Raw genomic sequence first — 20770 nt, 5'->3', positions numbered from 1 at the left:
ACAGGCTATTGCGTCAAACAGCACAACGTTGCTGTTCGATCGATTTTCAAAAGATTTCCAGCTGTAATCTATTGGCAATCAATGTGCTGTGTGTAGGCAATTAATCACAATTCTAATCTGTCAGTGATCGATCGGTACATCAGCTCATAATCGTCGTGGATAATTTAATTGCCTTTATCTGCTCTGTGTTTGGGGGGTGGTGGGAGATTTTAGGAAATTGGAGAGGACGGAGAACTTTCTTGATCAACTTTGCTGAGGTAACATAACTGCACATTACGTAAACCGAAAATACTTTTTACAAGTAACCTATAATTACCCTAGATGGGGAGAGGAGGGACTATATGTTGGAAAACCGTACATATGGCGATAGGTACTTAGTGTGGCCTTTGTGGCAGAAAATGAAGAAAAAATAGGAATCCTCTGATGAGGTTCAAGGAGGAGAATGCTAAAGTTGATCTTAGTTGGCGGCAGCCAGCTCAGTGCCCCCCCCCCCCCCAGGGGCTGACTTTGTTGGGTTGAAGGAGGGGGGGGGGCTGTAGGAGGCTCCCAAGTTACCTTCACTCCAGGGCCCTCATGCCACTTAAACCAGCACTGCTTGAATTAATATGGTAAGTCTCCTGTAGAGAACATCACCACCCCAAAACCGCAGGTACACATCACATTTTCTGTTACATTTAGTTCATGTTAACAGGCCTTGTTAAGAAATAGAGAGAAAATGAGCTGCAGCATCTGATTCTTACAGGAAACGTGGCAGACAATATTGTAATACTGAACAAGAAGGCGGCGTACACACCAAAATATAATACCTGAATGATGCAAACCTGAGGATGCAGAATCAAAAGCTGCATGCCCAACTGATCCCAAAGGGAACAAGGCAAATTCTCAAAGCAGTCATGTTGATTAGCGTAGATTAGAAGTATTAACTCTGGAAACAAACCTTTATTACTGAAAAATCACGTTTGTCTGCAGCTGTTCGCCTACCCGCGATATCTACATGCTTACGTGATATAGGACAGAGTCTTCCCATTCTCCTGTCGGTCTCCTCGTTTCCCCGCAGGCAGGCACGGGCTCACAAGTAGTTACGAGTGGTATTTAAATGAGGCTTAATTGCCTCAGGTGTGCAGCTGGACGAGAAAGGGTTAGTTACCCATAAGTCCGTCCTCCCTGCGCTCCAGACAGATTGCTCGCATCCTATTGGACAAGCCTCACCACCGTCCACTTCCTCCTTCAAGCCAGAAGGAGGAAGTTGGCGGTGGTGAGGCTTGCAACGCGTCCAATAGGACGCATGCAAGCTGTTTGGAGCGCAGGGAGGACGACGGACATATGGGTAACTATCCCTCTCTCCCAGCCACACACCTGAGGCAATTAAGCCTCATTTAAATCACAAATTCCAGTCCTTAGGGACTCATAACTACTCGTGAGCCCGTGCCTGCCTGCAGGCTCCTCCGTTAGAATCTCCCGCCGCAAAAGACTTCGGAAGCGCTCAGGCTTCTGATGACCGGCGGCTCTGTACTGTGCATGCGTGAGTGCACCAGAGAGGGCGCTCACACGTGCGCAGTACGGAGTGGCCCATCTTTGGAAGCTGAGGTGCTTCTGAAGACTGCTGAAGTCTCCACAACCCAAAGAGAGCAAATGGGGGAGCCAGCAGGGGAACGAAGACACCGTGAGGAGAACGAGAAGGCTCTATAGGACCCAGAGCCTTCCCTCTCCTTAGGCGAGTGTCTGTTTTATTTATTTTTAAACTCAATTCAGTCTCCCTATAAAGTCGCGCTTAACATGTAGGAGCTGTGCATCCACTCCAGTTGGACAGGCACTAAATACAGCCTCATTGGTCAGTGAAACATTCCCCACTGAGTAAGCCATGCACACTGCACACCGGAACTCATAGCATCTCCATACTGCACGTGCGTTACCTGGACAGCAGTCTCCCTCCGCAGTGTCATCTACCTATCAGCAAACAGCACAGCCGGCTTTATCACCACGCCAACAGGTCACTGGATCACATCGCTATACTAACAGAAAGTGGGGTCTGTAGCATGCATGGGACACTTATATACAACTAATAGGCGAACAGATGATTACCTGAGATATTATACAACGATATAGTTACCTGCTCAGACGTTTTAAAGGGGACCCAAAATGAGAGGCATATGGAGGCTGACAGTTATTTCCTTTTAAACAATGCACATTGCCTGGCTGTCCTGCTGATCCTCTGCCTCTAATACTTTTAGCCATAGCCCCTGAACAAGCATGCCGATTAGATGTATCTGACAAAAATCTGACAAGATTGAATCACACACCTGAAACAAGCATGTGGCTAGACACTACTGACCTGAAAGATCAGCAGGACTGCCAGGAATCAGGTATTGTTTATTAAAAGGAAATAAATATGGCAGCGTCCATACATCTCTCACTTCAAGTGTCCTTTTAATTCTGAAGTTCCTTTGCTCATTGCCTGCCAGAACAGTAGGTTTGATAATATCATGTAAAATGTAAGCAGTAACTCCATAATACCCATATAAAATGTACATTTCCTCCCAGTGTAAAACACATTATAAAATTACTTTTTGCCAATTAACTGTACAATTTCTAGTATAACAATTATATTTTCGACCAGATTAAAGGGAAGGTTCAAGCAAAATAAAAAAATGAGTTTCACTTACCGGGGGCTTTTACCAGCCCCATGCATCCATCCTGTGCCCTCGTAGTCACTCACTGCTGCTCCAGTCCCCCGCTGGCAGCTTCCTGACCTCGGAGGTCAGCGGGACGCATTGCGTACATTTTTACGCATTCCCGATAGTGCAGGAACATTAACGCATACATTTTTACGCGTTACTGGTTCAATGCGTAAAAATGTATTTGATAATGTTCCTGCACTAGCGGGAATGCGTAAAAATGTACGCAATGCGTCCCGCCGACCTCCGAAATCGGCAAGCTGCCAGCGGGGGACTGGAGCAGCAGTGAGTGACTACGAGGGCACAGGATGGCTGCATGGGGCTGGTAGAAGCCCCCGGTAAGTGAAACTCATTTTTTTATTTTGCTTGAACCTTCCCTTTAAGGAATTCCTTTGAATCTCCCATCAGGACATGGACTAGTCCAAAATCTGTGAGAGGTATAATAACTTACCTACTGTAAGGTACACTGACAAAAGAAAAAAGTAATGTATGGTGGATTTTACTCTGGTACTAATGTACATCTTATATGTATCCATACACATGTATTTTTAATTTTACAGTTTTTTGTGAAAATGGTCCTTTAAATTCAAACTAAAATCCCAAGAGTGAATAAGGCAAATTCTAAAAGCAATTGTACTACTTTGTGTAATTTATAATTATAGCCTTGATGGAACTGTGTAACTGTGCTTGCTGCAGCTATGCACCAATCCGTACAAGCTGAAATCCTCTACAGTCCGTTTCCTATTACCAGAGGTGAGGTCTTAAAACTGAGAACATCTATTTTTCTGTGAACATAGTAATGCTGGGATTCAGGGAAGCGTAGTCTGGTATCTATTGCCCTTTCTACTTTGTGTGTCACATGATCTCACCTGATTGACCCGCCCAACAGTTGAATTCAGAGAGAAGAGGAAGAAAGCTGCATTGCAGTTTAGAGAGAACTTGGTCCATGAAACATGTATTCTGTCTGCCACATTACTTGTATAAACTACTAACATTCATTTATCGCCTTGATTGCTGTTAGAATTTGCCTTGTTAACTTTTGGATTTGGTTGAGATTTAAAGCCTAGCTTCATGCAAGATGACACAGAGTTCAGTTGCCACAGAGAGTCCTGCACACGGCAAAAGTAAAGCAGCTACTGGCACAGGACGCATTGGAAAGCTTGTCAAATTGTCACAAGAAAAGACGAGGTACTCCCAACACTGGGAGTAAAACAAGAGCCAAGCATAGGAAATCTAGAGCTGGCATCTGCAGTGCGCTAAAAGCCTCCACTGATTGGACAACAATAACTGTAGAGCGATGCAGGAGGTGGTGCATCACAACCTGCCCTCTCTGCTATTACCACACAGCAGTCTCCCTGCTGTATGTGGCCACAAGAACGTATATGACAAGCTTGTGACGGATGTGTTCTGAGAGCCTGCACGCGGCAACAGTGAGGGCGAGGCGTGCGTGCGTGCGTATATGTTTTTTATTTGCTGCCTTGGGTTCACTTTAAAGGAGTTGTCAGACAAAAATAAAAACAAAAAACAAAAAAAAACACAGCTTTACTCACCTGGGGCTTTCTCCAGCCCCTTGCAGCCGACTGTTCCACGCTGTCACCTCCGCTCCCCGCCGCTGTCCCGCTCTCGCCACAAGGTGCAGAGGCCTGCGCAAACCGCTGCTGTCAATCATGGCCACGTGGTCCGCGGTACACTGCGCAGTTGGCCGCGGGCCACGTGGCCATGATTGACAGTGGCGGTTCGTACAGGTGCAGTAAGGTCGACCCCGCATCAGCCTCTGCACCGTGTGGCGAGAGCGGGACATCAACGGGAAGCGGAGGTGACAGCGTGGGACAGTCGGCTGTAAGGGGCTGGAGAAAGCCCCTTTTTTGCCTGATGACTCCTTTAAGGTAATGGATTGTGAACCATCTTGTGGTGAATTATAAATTGCAACAATGACGGTTGTCACTGATAATTACAAAACAGCCATTTTTTTCTTTAAATAGGTCTTCAAAAATCAACCCTGACCTCTGCATGGACAATTTATATCTCCTCAGGAAACACTCCACATTATTAATACTAGAATCATTTCTAATGCCTAGCCAGAAATGGTCTCTTTCCAACCGCTTCATTTTCTCTCATTTAGGGCCCGTTTCCACTAGCGTAATGGATGAGGGGTAATCGCCTCGCATCCCCCCGCAAGTACTTATGTTTGCCATCCGTACAACCGGATGCGGCGTCATGCGACTTCCCGTCAGCCGCTATGGGGACTCGGATGCATGCTGCGGAAAACTGCAGCCTACTATCCATAATTTTCACCGCGTCGCATCGCGTAGGTCAATTTGCTTCAATGGAAACTACTCCATTGACATGAATTGGTTGCAGTTTCCTTGCATTGCGATGCGGAGCGGTTTACCGCATAGCAACGCGTCTAGTGGAAATGGGCCCTTAACAAGGATGGAGTCCCACTGAAGTCCACAAATCCTCTGCACAGCTGCATAAGATGTAACATGAAACGTCCCCAGTCTCCCTTCCAATATGCATGTTCCTGTATCTGCTTCAAGCAAAACATTCAGATTGCTGGTTCAGTTACATAAAGATGCAATTTCTAAGAATTAGTCAGGGTATCAGTTTATGAACCACTGGTAATCGGACATGTTGGGAAATCTCGCAGAGTCAGGGGAGGATTGGCGGGGAATCGATGACCACACAATGAGAGGTACAACTAGTGATGACGACTAATTTAGTGGTTAATAGCAAGGCCCCCGTACATACTATCATCAACAAAATTGCCACAAATGATAAAGGGGAACTGAAGTAAGAGGTATACAGAGGCTGCCATATTTATTTCCTTTTAAGCAATACCAGTTGCCTGGCAGCCCTGCTGGTCTATTTCTCTGCAGTAGTATCTGAATAACACCAGAAACAAGCATGCAGCTAGTCTTGTCAGATCTGACTTTAAAGAGAACCCGAAGCGAGGTTCTAACAATGAAATCCCCATAGAGAGGCTGAGTCTGCTTATATTGCCCAGCCTCTGTTGCCATTTAGATTCCCCCTAAGCCCCCCCCCCCCTGCTCAGCGAGACCCCATAATTCACAACCGCGCTGCCGACACTGAGCGTGTCAGCAGCTGCTGTGTTTATCTTTGTAATGCCAGTCCCCGCTCTCCCCCGCCTCCTGCATCGCTCCGATCCCCGCCCACATCCCTTCCCTCCACGCTGATTGGAGGGAAGGGACGCGGGCGGGGACCGGAGCTCTGCAGGAGGTGGGAGGAGAGCGGAGACTGACGTTACAAAGGTAAACACAGCCGCACAGCGCGGCTGTGAATAATGGGGTCTCGCTGAGTGCAGGGGGGGGGGGGGGGGGGCTTAGGGGGAATCTAAATAGCAACAGAGGCTGGGCTCTTTAGACAGCCTTCATTCCCAGAACCCCGCCTCGGGTTCCCTCTGAAACACCTGATCTGCTGCATGCTTGTTCAGGGTCTGTGGCTAATAGTATTAGAGGCAGAGGATCAGCAGGGCTGCCAGGGGACTGGTATTGCTTAAAAGGAAATAAACATGGCAGACTCCATATACCTCTCTCTTCAGTTCCCCTTTAAGGAGAAGAGTTGGAACAAGGAAAACATTTTCAAAAAAACCTTATAGTTTTTGAGAAAACTGATTTTAAAAATGCAAAGGATAAAATGTTCTTTACACCGTCATTATTCTGAGTTACAAAAAAAACAAACCACCACAAAAACACATTTTACCTTTGGATTTTTAAAACTGATTTTCTCAAAAACTTTAAAGGTCTTTTTGAAAAAAATATGTTTTTGCCTTGTTCCCACCCTTTTTATACGTAGCAATTTTGGTGACAATGGCACGTCTGGGGGCTCTGCTAAAGTCGGCACAAAATTAGGAAGGGATTCCACAAAATCAGTTGAATGTCCAAATCGTAATCGCGCATCGTCGTAATTGCGAAAAAGTTAAGCGAAATTTTGTGTAAACCTAATTAGCAGATTACGACCATCGCTAGGCACAACCACAAGCAATGCTATAGATTCTCAATTTGATTTCTTCTGAGACCCGAGATCGAGAGGACATGCGGGTGAAATCAGTCACTTCAAACTGATCAAACATATTGGTATGCAACCACACCCTCCCAGTGTTGCTTAAAGGGACACTTAAAGAGACTCTGTAACAAATTGTTTATCTTTATTTCTTCTATGCTATAAATTCCTATGCCTTTTCTAATGTGGTCTGGCTTACTGCAGCTTTTCCTAATTGCACAGTAGCTGTGTTATCTCTGTTATATGATCTAATCTTCTCTCTATAGTCGGCACAGTCAGGCTGAGGCAGTCAGACTGGAATGTGCAGGGCTGCTTGTGATTAGCTAGAAGCTGTACACACCCCCTGCAGGCTCTGTGTGACTAACACACTCTGCTTAGCTGAGCCTATTAGAAGCTGGTTAGTTTGTTTGTAAACACTGCCTAAAACTGGCAATTACAAGCCAGGTTTGCAGCAGAGAATGGCAGAAACAGCACAGAGGGGACCAGGAGCACATAATGAATAGAATGGTATGCTTTTTATTGTAAGAATTTCAGAGTACAGATTCTCTTTAAAGAGAATCTGTACTCTGAAATTCTTACAATAAAAAGCATACCATTCTATTCATTATGTGCTCCTGGTCCCCTCTGTGCTGTTTCTGCCATTCTCTGCTGCAAACCTGGCTTGTAATTGCCAGTTTTAGGCAGTGTTTACAAACAAACTAACCAGCTTCTAATAGGCTCAGCTAAGCAGAGTGTGTTAGTCACACAGAGCCTGCAGGGGGTGTGTACAGCTTCTAGCTAATCACAAGCAGCCCTGCACATTCCAGTCTGACTGCCTCAGCCTGACTGTGCCGACTATAGAGAGAAGATTAGATCATATAACAGAGATAACACAGCTACTGTGCAATTAGGAAAAGCTGCAGTAAGCCAGACCACATTAGAAAAGGCATAGGAACTTATAGCATAGAAGAAATAAAGATAAACAATTTGTTACAGAGTCTCTTTAAGTCAAACAAAAAAAAATGAGTTTTGCTCCCCTAGGGCTTCCAATAGCCCCCTGCAGCTGTCCGGTACCCTCGCCGTCTCCCTCTGATCCTCCTGGCCCCGCCGACAGCCACTTCCTGTTTCGGTGACAGGAGCTGACAGGCTGGGGACGCCAGTGATTCTTCGCGTTCCCAGACACATTAGCACCCTCTATGCTGCTATATGGTATATGGTATATGCTATAGCAGCATAGATGGCGCTATTGTGGCCAGGAACGCGAAGAATCACTTGCGGCCCCAGCCTGTCAGCTCCTGTCACCGAAACAGGAAGTGGCTGCCGACGGGGCCAGGAGGATCAGAGGGAGACGGCAAGGGTACCGGACAGCTGCAGGGGGCTATTGGAAGCCCCAGGTGAGTAAAACTCATTTTTTTTGTTTGACTTAAGTGTCCCTTTAAGGCCCATACACACATCGGACTTTTGCGAACGACGGGTCGTTTGAACGTCCCGTCATTCAGTCGTCCGCACGCGAAATTGGGCGTGTGTACAGACTGTCGTTCGGGTGATAAGACTGAGTTTGAGCGATCCGCCGGGCGGATCGCTCAAACTCAGTCTTATCACCCGAACGACAGTCTGTTCCGCCGGGCGGATCGCTCAAACTCAGTCTTATCACCCGAACGACAGTCTGTTCCGCCGGGCGGATCGCTCAAACTCAGTCTTATCACCCGAACGACAGTCTGTTCCGCCGGGCGGATCGCTCAAACTCAGTCTTATCACCCGAACGACAGTCTGTACACACGCCCAATTTTGCGTGCGGACGACTGAACGACGGGACGTTCAAAAGACCCGTCGTTCGCAAAAGTCCGACGTGTGTATGGGCCTTTAGCCTAGGCTGTTTAGCTATGCAGAATTCTCCTCCCAGTGCATTCTGGGACACCAGGCATTAGTTTCACTGGCTTCAGAACTCTCAGAAACAAACGTTCCGCAGAGCTCATCTGACAGGACTAAAGAGAACACCACCTGGGATTAATTTCAGTATGTAAATCAGGGTGAGGGAAGATTTTACAAACTCTGACTAAATGATTTATAAATGAATATTGGAAAAAAATTAAACATTTTATTCATTACGTTATTTTTACTACAGTCCCTCTAAGCACCCAAAGAATGAAAGGAAGGCGTTTGTGCAGCCTCATGATCTACCTGTACTGCAAAATAGCCCAAAGTAAGCATTTAAAGAGAAACCGTAACCAAGAATTGAACTTCATCCCAGTCAGTAGCCGATGCCCCCTTTCTCATGAGAAATTGTTTCCTTTTCACAAACTGATCATCAGGGGGCTCTGTATGGCTGATATTGTGGTGAAACCCCTCCCACAGTGTGATGTCAGGACCATGGTTCTGACATCACACTGTGGAAGATCCTTGTTGCATTGTAGGGAATAACAGCTGTTTACAGCCGTTTCCAACTTCCAAAAAAGGCAAGCTGCATCTCCTTCCAGTGACATCACCTGCCAGCAGTAAAAATGTCACCATGTGATAAATGTCAGAATGTAAATCAGGGAGAGGGAAGATTTTACAATGGGCAAACACTGACAATCATTTATACATAATTATTGTAAAAATGAACCACTTTTTTATTACATTATTTTCAATGGCGTTCCTCTTTAAGAAGAACATGTGAGCAACCCCCCATTGAAGCAAGAAGCTTGTCAGGCTGTTGTGCCTACCTGGCCATAACTGCAGCAAGTAATGAAGGACTTCAATGTGTTTCTTGAAATCTAAGGCACTAGCAAGCTCCTCCGAGTCGATGAACACTCGGTTGTTGTGATTGGACGTCTCCTGCCGCTGACTCAGCAGTACCGGTCCGAAGCACACGGCCAGGTTCTGACAGGTCATCTTGTTCACTTCATGGTAGGACGCCACCAGCTTCAGGTGATCCAGCAACATCTTCAAGGTGGCCTGAAGGACAGAAGGTAAGAGGATATGAACTCCCTGAAGGCTCTATGCATCGGGCGGTCAACATAAATCACACTTGTGGGCTTCTACCCAGCAAAAATGTGCCCTTCAAATGTAACCACCTACCTGACACACCTACTTCAATAAAGGACAATTGGCAGTTCCAAACCCCTTAAATAATAAATAGGAATGTGAGGGAACGGGACGGTGATGGGAGAGGGAGGGGAGGGTGAAGGGAGGGGTCTTGGAGGGTGAAGGGAGGGGATGGGGAGGGTGAAGGGTGGGGATGGGGAGGGTGAAGGGTGGGGACGGGGAGGGTGAAGGGTGGGGACGGGGAGGGTGAAGGCAGGGGACGGGGAGGGTGAAGGGAGGGGACGGGGAGGGTGATGGGAGGGGACGGGGAGGGTGATGGGAGGGGACGGGGAGGGCGATGGGAGGGGCCTGGGAGGGCGATGGGAGGGGCCTTGGAGGGTGAAGGGAGGGGCCTTGGAGGGTGAAGGGAGGGGACGGGGAGGGTGAAGGGAGGGTGATGGGAGGGAACACTGCCACAAGGCTGCCTTCTTCCTGTCTGAAAATTTGACTTCAGATGAAATTTTTCAAGGCGTGATTAAAGTGAACCAGAGACGAAGCACCCTCATGTATTTCACCATATATATCAGTGGGAACATTAGAGAAAACACCTACCTTGCTCTCTGTTTCATCCTTCACTGCTTAGCCTGCTTGTTATCAGCCCTGATAAAATCCCAGACTGAGCATTCAGTCTGGCTTTGCTCAGGAATAATAGCTGAGTCTGTCTTCTCTGGTGTCTTTTTAAGCCCAAGCCTGCCCCCTTCTGGCTCTGCTTTCCTGTTCTGTATACTTGCAGCATCACAGAGAGATGTGATGAGATGGGAGGAGCTGCTAATGTAAGAGGTATATTGAAAATGTTTTTTTTTATCATTTTTTTTTTTATCTATATTTGTTAGTCATTAGAAGTTTTTAGAAATGGTGATTTCATTTTGCACAAAGCCCACTAAATACGATGCTTTTCTGATGAACTGTAAGCCCGCAAGGGCAGGGCTCTCTCCCAGTTTTGTGTTTTGGAAATCATTATACATTTTATTCATCATGTTACTTTTATCACTGTCATTACCACTTCTGTATTTTGTATTCTGTATGCGGTGTCATTTTTTGTATTTTGTCACTAATTATGTATCTTGTATATTAGTGTGCACCATTGTCTGTATTATGTACCCCATGTTTGTTTCTTACTTTATACAGCGCCACGGAATATGTTGGCGCTTTATAAATTAATAATAATAATAATGTTTTGCATGGAGTTATAGTAAAAAACAAACAAACAAAAAAAAAAAAAACGGCACACCAGAGCAGCGAAAATAGCAGGTATAGTATTTATTTTGTAAAATCTATCAGGGGATATGTTTATTTAGTGCCAAAGTGTTAATCTCTGGTTTCCTTTAAGGGAGAACAAGGAGAGGAACGGACAATGCACAGAGGCATGCAGATCCAGCATGAATATTCCTATGAGCTTACCTTGGGTAAATCAGGTGTGCTTTAAGGCAGAAAGAGATTATACATGATAAGTCCAGGGCTGTTTTAACTACATCAGTTTGGTGAGAATCTCTGGCGAACTGGCAGCAGCTTAATACAAACTGAAGGCAATGGTAGATAAATAGTAGTTCAGCTGCTGTGAAACATTCCTTCTTTCACCTAAGGAATATTGCAAAAATTAAGCACCTCATACCTTCAGCAGATCTTCCAACCCTAGTTCACCCCTTTATCACATTACGGCTTGACTACTGCAATGCCCTCCATGCAGGCCTTCCAAATAAAGGCCTACATCACCTGCAACTAGTTAAGAATGCTGCCGCAAGACAGCTAACAAGCCAACCACACAACACCAATCCTTTGCACTACGCTGGCTACCCATAAAATGGAGCATCCTTTTCAGAATTGGCATTCAAATCCCTACACGACCTAGGCCCTTGATATCTGAAGGATTTGTTGCAACTGCGTCACGCCTCCCACAAGCCTCAGATCATAAGGATCCAATAACTTGACCACCCCCAGAGTCCAACTAAAACCTTTGGAGCCATAGCTTCCTGTCATGCTGCCCCTACCTTGTGGAATGCCTTGCCAAACTTCATCAAGACAGCTCCAAACCTGGACACGTTTAAATTTAAAACTGAAAGCCACCAGTTTAGACAGCCATTTATGATAACATCATTTTTTCCCCTGTACACATCACTATGTACTGATCTGAGACAAGCTTATGCGATTTGGGTCCTCAGGGAGAAAAGCGCTTCACAAATGTTTTGTTGTTGTAAAATTGTCAATTTTAAGCTTAATTTTTGTATAATATACTAGAATTGTCGCTTAGCCAAGTGTTTTTATGCCACCCTTTAATTGTCTGATGAAGAAGGGTTGCATATGCGAAACGTGTTGCATTGTGGAGTAGTCAAAGTTTTATACGGAATTGAAATGGACATATTCGTGTCTTCTGTTGGGGAGGCAAGTCCACCACTACCTCCCAATTTATAATTTTTAACAAAAGTTGTTTTTATTCTTTTGGCACCTCTGTTGAAGTTTACAGTGGAGGCAATAGTAGATAAACTGTACAGGGTAAAAAACACATGGCAGCGATTTCGCACGTACGATTGATAACCAGAAGTGACCATAGCAGCACTCACCCTCTCCACGTCCGGCAGGCAGCTGAGAAGCTCCACAGTGTGTTCGGAGTCCCGGGGGTCATTGTCACATCCGTTCCCGGACATCTTCAGCGGTTTCTCGGCCATGGCGTGCAGAACGGCCTCGTACAGCTGCTTGGTTATCAGAGGGGAAGGAAGCTCCCTCAGGTAATCCTTCAGCACTCCTACACAACGACAATAGGAGGAAAATCAGCCAAGCCTGCAACACTTAGCACTTATCTCCTATACAGATTAATATGGACAGTCCTATTTATAGCTCTTCTCCTGATGGAATTTCTACTAACAATTCTCTCCTATTCCCAGCACTCATGTAACATAAGCATAAACGTTTTAAAGAGACTCCGTAACAAAAATTGCATCCTGTTTTTTATCATCCTACAAGTTCCAAAAGCTATTCTAATGTGTTCTGGCTAACTGCAGCACGTTCTACTATCACCATCTCTGTAATAAATCAACTTATCTCTCTCTTGTCAGACTTGTCAGCCTGTGTCTGGAAGGCTGCCAAGTTCTTCAGTGTTGTGGTTCTGTGATGCATCTCCCCCCTCCAGGCCCCTCTCTGCACACTGCCTGTGTATTATTTAGATTAGTGCAGCTTCTCTCTTCTCTCTTATCTTTTACAAGCTGGATAAATCCTCCTCTGAGCTGGCTGGGCTTTCACATACTGAGGAATTACATACAAGGGCAAAGCTGTCTGCACTCTGCAGGAAGAAACAGCCTGACACTTCAGTGGAAGATAGCTGCAGGGGGAAAGAAACACACAAATTATCTCTTGAGATTAAAAAGGAATGCTGTATACAGCCTGCTTGTGTATGGATGTATTTTCTATGTGTGGACATACTGTACATCAACCTACTTCCTGTTTTGGTGGCCAGTTTGTTTATAAACAAACTTTTTAAAACTGTTTTTAACCACTTTTAATGTGGCGAGGAGCGGCGAAATTGTGTCAGAGGGTAATAGGAGATGTCCCCTAATGCACTGGTATGTTTACTTATGTGTGATTTTAACAATACAGATTCTCTTTAAAATGTACACAAATCCCTAAAATGTAAAGGAAACATTAGGTAAAAAACCCTGAAACAGACTAAATACATGTTCGTGTAAGGGTACAGAAGAGGACAGGTTCCTGACACACACCCCACCCCGTTATTTGGTCCAGACTAGGCACGACGCCCTGTGTCAGGCCTTTGACCCAAAGAGAGTATTCCTCCCAAGTTAGCGCTGTGCAGAAGGCCTTCGGGAACACAGCCACGGCGTCCTATTGGACCAGGCTGCACATGCACGAGATGTAAACGTGCCCCAACTGCGCAATCAAACACTGAAGAAAAACCATTGCAAACAAGCAAGGCTTCGGTAATTGCCCGTGTCATTTCTGGGAATCCCACCTGGGACACCAGTGCCACCACACTGCCAACTCAGGAAAAACGGAGCAGGGGTAGACAGATTCTTACAGCAGACCAGAACTCTTGCACAGCACACAATGAAAAGTCTTTATTCCACATAAAGTTGCTGAAGCAATTCACTTATCTGTGTTCCGTTTGTTTTTAGGCAGGTCAATGTTCCTAATTAGTTCTCATTAGCAGCTGTGAATAGACTTCAGGAGAGCTTTGCTGAGGCAGTTTCTACCTGTACAGTTAACACTGAGGCTTAAAACTTTCAGTGCTCCCTGCAAAAGTGAAACCAAACAAAAAAAATGTTTTTTAATAGGATTTCCATAAATTGTTAAGAATAATTTATTTTCTATAAAGGTTATGTTATGGCTAATCTATTAGAGCAGAGAGGAAGTTCTGAGTTTAGTTCCACTTTGAAGTGTACCTGAACTCACGCACGGGACACAAGGAAAATACAGATTAATCCACCCGGTTTGTGTTTAGTGTGAAGAGCCTGTCTAATTCCCCCTCAGCTGCAAGTAATCACAATTGTAATTTGATCTCTCAGCTGTATCAGCACAAGAATCTCTGCAAGCCTTCGCAGCCTCAACTAATTTGTAAACGCAGGATGTTAACCCTTTGTCTGCTTCCATGAAAGCAGAAAGTGGACACTGCAGATTTATTGCAAGAGTTCTGTGGGATGTAACAAAGACATTTTTTGGCAGTAATCCAGAGTTAGGGTCGGGGCGGAAAACCGCAGCTCAGAGAGGTAACCAACACATCAGCTGTCAGCAAGCTCTGAGTGAGGGGGGGGAGGAGCCCTTCACAAATCACATCTAGCCTGCACTATCTGTAGAACTGCTAATGAGCACTTCTTAATCTGCAGCAGTTAGGAATGGATTTGCACTTTTTTTAACTGTAGTGTAGCTCTAGAAATCCTCGCTAAACTGCCGCTATTACATAGGCTTTGGGAAGGTTCTTACTATCATGCAGAACTGTTCTTCTGCTGGTTAGAACAGTTTTAGTAGAAACAACTGTTGGTAATGCTTTGATAAATTTGGCCCATTCATCCATAACTAAAATATACATTTTGGGTGGACAGACATAAATGAACACATTTATAAATGCATGCAAGTCTATAGAACAGCTAAAAATATCATCCAACCATCATCAGAGCTTGCCAGAGGGTCCCAGAGGAAGAAGGTGGTCCCCTGTAGACCTGTTACACCCCAATAAAAGGTATTCCGCCATCCTGCTGCACAGTGTACAGCTGAACACTCACCTCACGACACAGGAAGGTGGATCCCCGCGACATCCCCTGACAACAAGCGTACCCTGACCCATCAACCTGCCACATGTATACGTGACGGCACACGACTGGCATGAACGAGAGTTCAAGCAATCGCGGTATTTTGCACAGGAGCTGTCGGAGATCTTAAAGATCTGATCCGCTGTGATGGTCGTTGTCGCTGCAGGTAGCCAAACGTCATTCACGTAATGGAGTGCCTTTACCAACGTCGCAAGATTGCAGAAACTCCCGCTCGTCGCTACAAAAATTGCCGGTTGAAAAAAATTGGCGGAAAAATCGCGTAGTGGGTATAGGCCTTAAATCCACTACAAGAACAAAAATTCCTCAAGCACTCTAGAACCACCAGCAAATACCATGGAAAACTTGAACAATACATTTTGAGAATCTGAAGCCCAAGACTAAGCTATTTCCTGTGGAAAGACATAATTATCCACTCAGTAAATTAGACAGGCTCTGGCTGAGGTCATGTTAGGCTGTTTAAACCACCAATCCTGTAAGCCAAAATTACAGTGTGGCCTGAAGCAATATTTCACTATAACACCAAGCCAGGTCTGACTAAGCACAGAGGAAACCCAACGTTTTCCCCTGAGGTTGGAGAATAACGGGATACGCATTCTTGTGCTCAGCCAGAAGCCACCTCCATCTTCCGATGCCTCAGCTTCTTCTCCATTCATGCTCAATATAAACACACACACCCCTAAAAACCGGTGTCTACAAACATCTTAATGGTTAGCCATATCTGAAAACCAGCGGTCAACTGGATGACTCGATATTTCCCATCTTTTTGGAAGCCAGAATAGCCCGAGGCTTGTGGAGGACTTCACACAGAGAAGGAAGCCTCAGGAGAACACATACCACCAGAAAACTCATCTGGAAGGTGAATGAAGCACACTGAGAACATCTCAGAGTATGGAGTACAATTTAAAGTAATTTCTGTTGTGATGCTCACATTGTTACGAACAGTACTTTCACCATATTTCCATAAGGAACGATACTGTACTCACATAGGAAGAGGGAAGGCTCTGAATCTCAAAGAGCCTTCCCAGTCCAACCTCCATTCCCTCGTTCTACAGCCCGGAACCCCAGGAAACCCCCCTACCCCATAAAGTTATCCAACTAGAATGTCGGAATATGTCTTTGGGGCACGTCAGAAGGTTTTAGAAGTACGGATGTCCCCAAGAAGCACTTGTCTTCAGATGCAATCTGGGATGCGAGTGCTTCAGAATCCTTCTGAGGAGTCCAGGAGACACAGACTGGCACAAATGAAAGGGGGACATCGCTGAAACAACAGGACAGAGAGAAGACCAGGAAGGCTCAAAGGAATCCAGAGTGTTCCTTTTCGCTTCAGGCTTGCTGGATGGTTCCCAGCAAAGGCAGCTGATTGGGGGTCTCCTCTACCAAGCATTTAGTGTGTGTATAGACTACCTGATACATCACCAAGAGATCCAGAGTGCCAGATTATCTCAGCCAAGGACATTATTCTCCTCCTTATCCGACCCACTGGAAGCGGCTCAGCCATGCTCCCCCCCACATAGTAACAGAATGCGTCACTAGTCTGTAGGCTAATGACACATCTGTACAGAACTTGGCCACCAATTAATCGCCCAAGAGACTGACTCCCGATCCCTGTGGGCGACAGTAATTGTGCATGGTATTTGAGATCAGGTTAGCCACTGTGGAAAGATCTGTAGTTTACTGTAATATCTGACGCAGCTGATGAGATAAGACAACTGCCACACAGAGAAGGCATTGTTTTCACTGAGTCAGACTGAACCCATAAACGTACATTGAACAAGGAAGGATATTTGCGTTCAGCACTGCCAAACTGTAAGCACACACATCCGTGTTCTCCCCAGGCTCTTTTAGCCGGTGGAACACCCGGCTAGTTTTGGTGAGCACCCGGCTGTTATCGGCTCAACTCCACCTCTGCTGTAAGCAGAAATGTGCAGAGAAACACTGTCCCTGCATTCTTTCATCTCGACCCACCCGGCTACTATTTCATGCCACCCGGCCGGAAAAAATTCTGGGGAGAACACTGCACATGAAAACCAAATTTCCCATGTTCCATATCCTTGCAAACTACTGCATCGTACATTTTATTTCAGTTTTAGATATTGTGGAAAGGGGCTACAATCTGTTGAGTTTTAATTGCTGTATCCAGGCCCGGATTTACATCACAGGAGCCTATAGGCACAGATGTCTTGGCACCATAGATTTTGCCCTCCATGAAGCTACAAACCCCCATCCAACTGCACCACAAGTGTGCTGGCTGGCCCAGCTGTCACTCCTCTTACTTCCCTTGCCCGTCATAGGTAGCTACAGGTGTCCCTTCGCATTAGGTACACTCAGTATTAAGTAACTAATGGTGCACCCGAATGGAGATCTCATCAGTAAAATGCAGAGAGCAGGGTGAGTAACCTCTCATGAGGTCTAAAGATAAAATAGCTCATCTCATCAGTTACTTTTCACTTCAGGTTATCTTTCAAGGATACAATAAAAAGGATAACAGAGGCGACGTGGTGAGGTGGACGTGAATGTACAGTGCCAAGCTCACAAATAACTAGACTGCGTTCCTTTTCTTTTTTTTCTGCCCGTAAGAGTTAACATTTAGGACAGCTTCTCTCAAGTCGGACTATAGCGTATTCCTCACTGATAAGGAATTAACACCATAAAGCGATTTCCTTGCGGAGAACAACTGAGAGCAGTGGATTGATAAAAAAGGTCAATTGATCTATATTTTAGCTTCTGGGACACTGAAAGACTGTGTCTGTGTATGAGACAATACAACATTAAACATTCTTTTCTTAGCGGATACGCGGGAAATAAAATCGCAGGAGTATGTGGACAAAATAGTTTATCTCATCAATTTATTTTCACATCAGATTTAGGACCTTTAAGGTCTGTTTTCACTCCCTACTCACTGTGATTGGCTCACAGTGATCATGTGGTCAGAAGCCAATGGCAACAGAACGCCGCTATCTTTAGACAGCGGAGATCTGTGCCAGCGGGGGCACGCTATTGCATCCTGTGCTCGGAAGCCGCAGCATCAGGCTTAGGTAGCCACAAGTATGGCGTAGTTTTAACTATCAGCGGTCCCGAGCCTGGTAACATGTATATCTTAAAAAAACCCATTGAGAAAAGTTTCCACGTAACTTTATCTCAATCAGGATACAAGATGTAGTAACCGCAGGAGTTACAACGCAATGGGTGACACATATTGGTCAGTTGTGCTTTGAAAGCAGAATTCCTCGACTGACCGCGATGTGTTCCCTTCATCACGCAAGTGGCTTACAATTCCCTGGAGTATTTTACACAAGCATGTGAGGGAGAGAAATTCTTCCACATGTCATGTTGTGACACGAGGAAGGAACCTGAGACAACACTGAAGTCATGCTGGACCTTCTCCTACGATCTGTTATTCCAGGGATCATCTCATCATGTGACCGCAAATCAGCCTGAACTTCCTGTCTGCTGCCATGATGGAATCTTCTGCAGAGAGCTGCCTGTGGCCCCAAATATGGCCCTGGACCCTCAAGAGACCACAGTAGCCTAAACCGTGGGAGGAAAACTAACACTGCAGGAAAGAACCGTGACGGATTTACAGGCTGGCAAAAGGAAATATTCCACAGAAGACTTTCAGAGCCAGGCAGAATACAAACTGCAGCAATTATCTAAAGCAAAACTCCGACCATAGCAGCAACCATCCCTCTACCAACAGTCTCTCATTCTCACACATCTGTAAAGGCATCTTTGTGTTTGACGCAGCAGTTGTGACTGTCGGATGCCTCTTCCAGGGAGCCTGTACCTTTTTTTTTTTTTTCATTTATATAGCGCAAACAGGCAATAAGTGAGAATGTTCTCATAAAACGCATTACCGCCCTGCAGTATGTGGGAGGCAAGAGCGAGGTGTGCGGGGGTTAACTCACCTACCCACTGCCTGCATTCTGATGCGCTCTATGCTGTGTGCCATCTTATTACACTTCCTTCTAAGTCGGAACTTCCGCTCCGAAGGTGGAACTGTACAGAGACTGAACGCAGAGTAGAGCGCATCGGAATGCAGGCAGTGGGTAGTTCACCCCCGCATATCCCTGTCCCACATCCCAAGTCACCAAAGGAGCACCACCCGTGCTCACACAATCTCAACTGCAATCAGACAAAAAGGAGACAACACCAACAGATCTAATCAGCAATCTGGAGCAAGGAGATGCACAACATGTCCTACTAGAAGATGGTGATTTGGACACTCTGCTCAGCAGGCGTCCAATTGTGGTTGTGGCTGGATAGCGTAATGGTTAAAGGGACACTTAAGTCAAACAAAAAAAAATGAGTTTTACTCACCTGGGGCTTCCAATAGCCCGCTGCAGCTGTCCGGTGCCCTCGCCGTCTCCCTCCGATCCTCCTGGCCCCGCCGGCAGCCACTTCCTGTTTCGGTGACAGGAGCTGACAGACTGGGGACACAAGTGATTCTTCACGTTCCTGGCCACAATAGCGCCATCTAAGCTGCTATAGCATATATCATATACCATATAGCAGCATAGAGGGTGCTAATGTGTCTGGGAACGCGAAGAATCACTCGCGTTCCCAGCCTGTCAGCTGCTGTTGCCGAAACAGGAAGTGGCTGCCGGCGGGGCCAGGAGGATCGGAGGGAGACGGCGAGGGTACCGGACAGCTGCAGGGGGCTATTGGAAGCCCTAGGTGAGTAAAACTCATTTTTTTTGTTTGACTTAAGTGTCCCTTTAAGGGCTCTGCCTCTGGCACAGGCAACTTGGGGTTCAAATCTCAGCTGTTCAGTAATGTAGAGCCCATTTAGTATGGAGTAACCAAGCAACTCAGGGTGACCCAAACTACTAGGAATGTATAGGGGGATAAAAGGAACCAAAAAGCCCTCCTACTAAAAAAGCAAAGCTTGGTGTAATTGCCTTCTTAAAACAGAAGGAAATTTGCAATAATTCAGTTATAAGTGAACATTTGTGGTTACCCACAATGCCCTACTGAATATGCAAATTATCCCTTTTTTGCCCTTGTGAAGCCAAGCAAGCATCCAGAACCACTGGTTTATAGCAAGCCTATAGCTTTAAGTTTTACACAGCCATATCAAACCCACATGTAGACAGCCTGTTTCAGACTTTTGGTCCTCATCAGTACATGGCAGGGATTGATAAGGCTGTATGAAATAGGGCTTGGACGAGAACAACAGAGTAACCAAGCAGCTTTAGTATGGAGTCATTGGGCTAGACTCCCTAACACTGCCACTGCCTACTGAGCGCACCCTAGTGGGTAGCTCAAGCGCTTTGATTCTGCCAGGAGAAAAGCACAATATACATGTTATTTGTCTTGTCTAATTGATGCCAATGCTGAATATCGGCAAGCCCAACTCTCTGACTGGGTGCGCGATATGGGAGTAGTAATCAATTGGCTACTATAGAGGTATGTAGTAGAATAGTCAAGCAGCTAAACATGGGGGCACTGGAGGGTAGATTTAGGTATTAGAAGGGGGGATTCGTTTTATTTAAGTGGTGTGTGTTTTAGGCTCCAGTGGGGTTCAAGTGAGAATGGCTGCCGGGTTTGTCTATAGTAAAGTATTGGTAATTTAAATTATGAATTTTTTATTGTTTTTACTATCGGCAACTCCTGTGTGCCCACCTCATGCAGCAGCGGCGCTATAGGTACCTGTCCAGCTGATACTTTTCCGTCTGGAGTTTGTGACGTAAATTTGGAAAAAGCATGCGGCCAGTGGGGTCAGTATGGGGTCAGAGAATCTAATCTGCATAATCA

At 45.7% G+C, this 20770-nt stretch overlaps 1 protein-coding gene across 4 annotated transcripts in view; it reads right to left on the bottom strand.

Moving 5' to 3' along the window:
• Window positions 1-20770, bottom strand: part of SYDE2 (synapse defective Rho GTPase homolog 2) — a 112387-nt gene that overhangs the window by 10287 nt on the left and 81330 nt on the right. For all 4 annotated transcript variants that reach the window (XR_011021934.1, XR_011021935.1, XM_068239117.1 and 1 more), the window contains exons 6-7: window positions 12302-12483; window positions 9383-9614 (exon numbers count right to left, since the gene is read on the bottom strand). Coding sequence is in view for 2 of the 4 variants with exons in the window: in XM_068239117.1 (XP_068095218.1) it covers window positions 9383-9614; window positions 12302-12483 (414 nt within the window). In the remaining 2 variants the exon portion in view is untranslated. The remainder of the gene's footprint in view (window positions 1-9382; window positions 9615-12301; window positions 12484-20770) is intronic.

The sequence above is a fragment of the Hyperolius riggenbachi genome, chromosome 6 (genome assembly GCF_040937935.1).
Source record: "Hyperolius riggenbachi isolate aHypRig1 chromosome 6, aHypRig1.pri, whole genome shotgun sequence".
Taxonomy (NCBI): domain Eukaryota; kingdom Metazoa; phylum Chordata; class Amphibia; order Anura; family Hyperoliidae; genus Hyperolius; species Hyperolius riggenbachi.
This window is presented reverse-complemented; position numbering and strand designations above follow the sequence as displayed.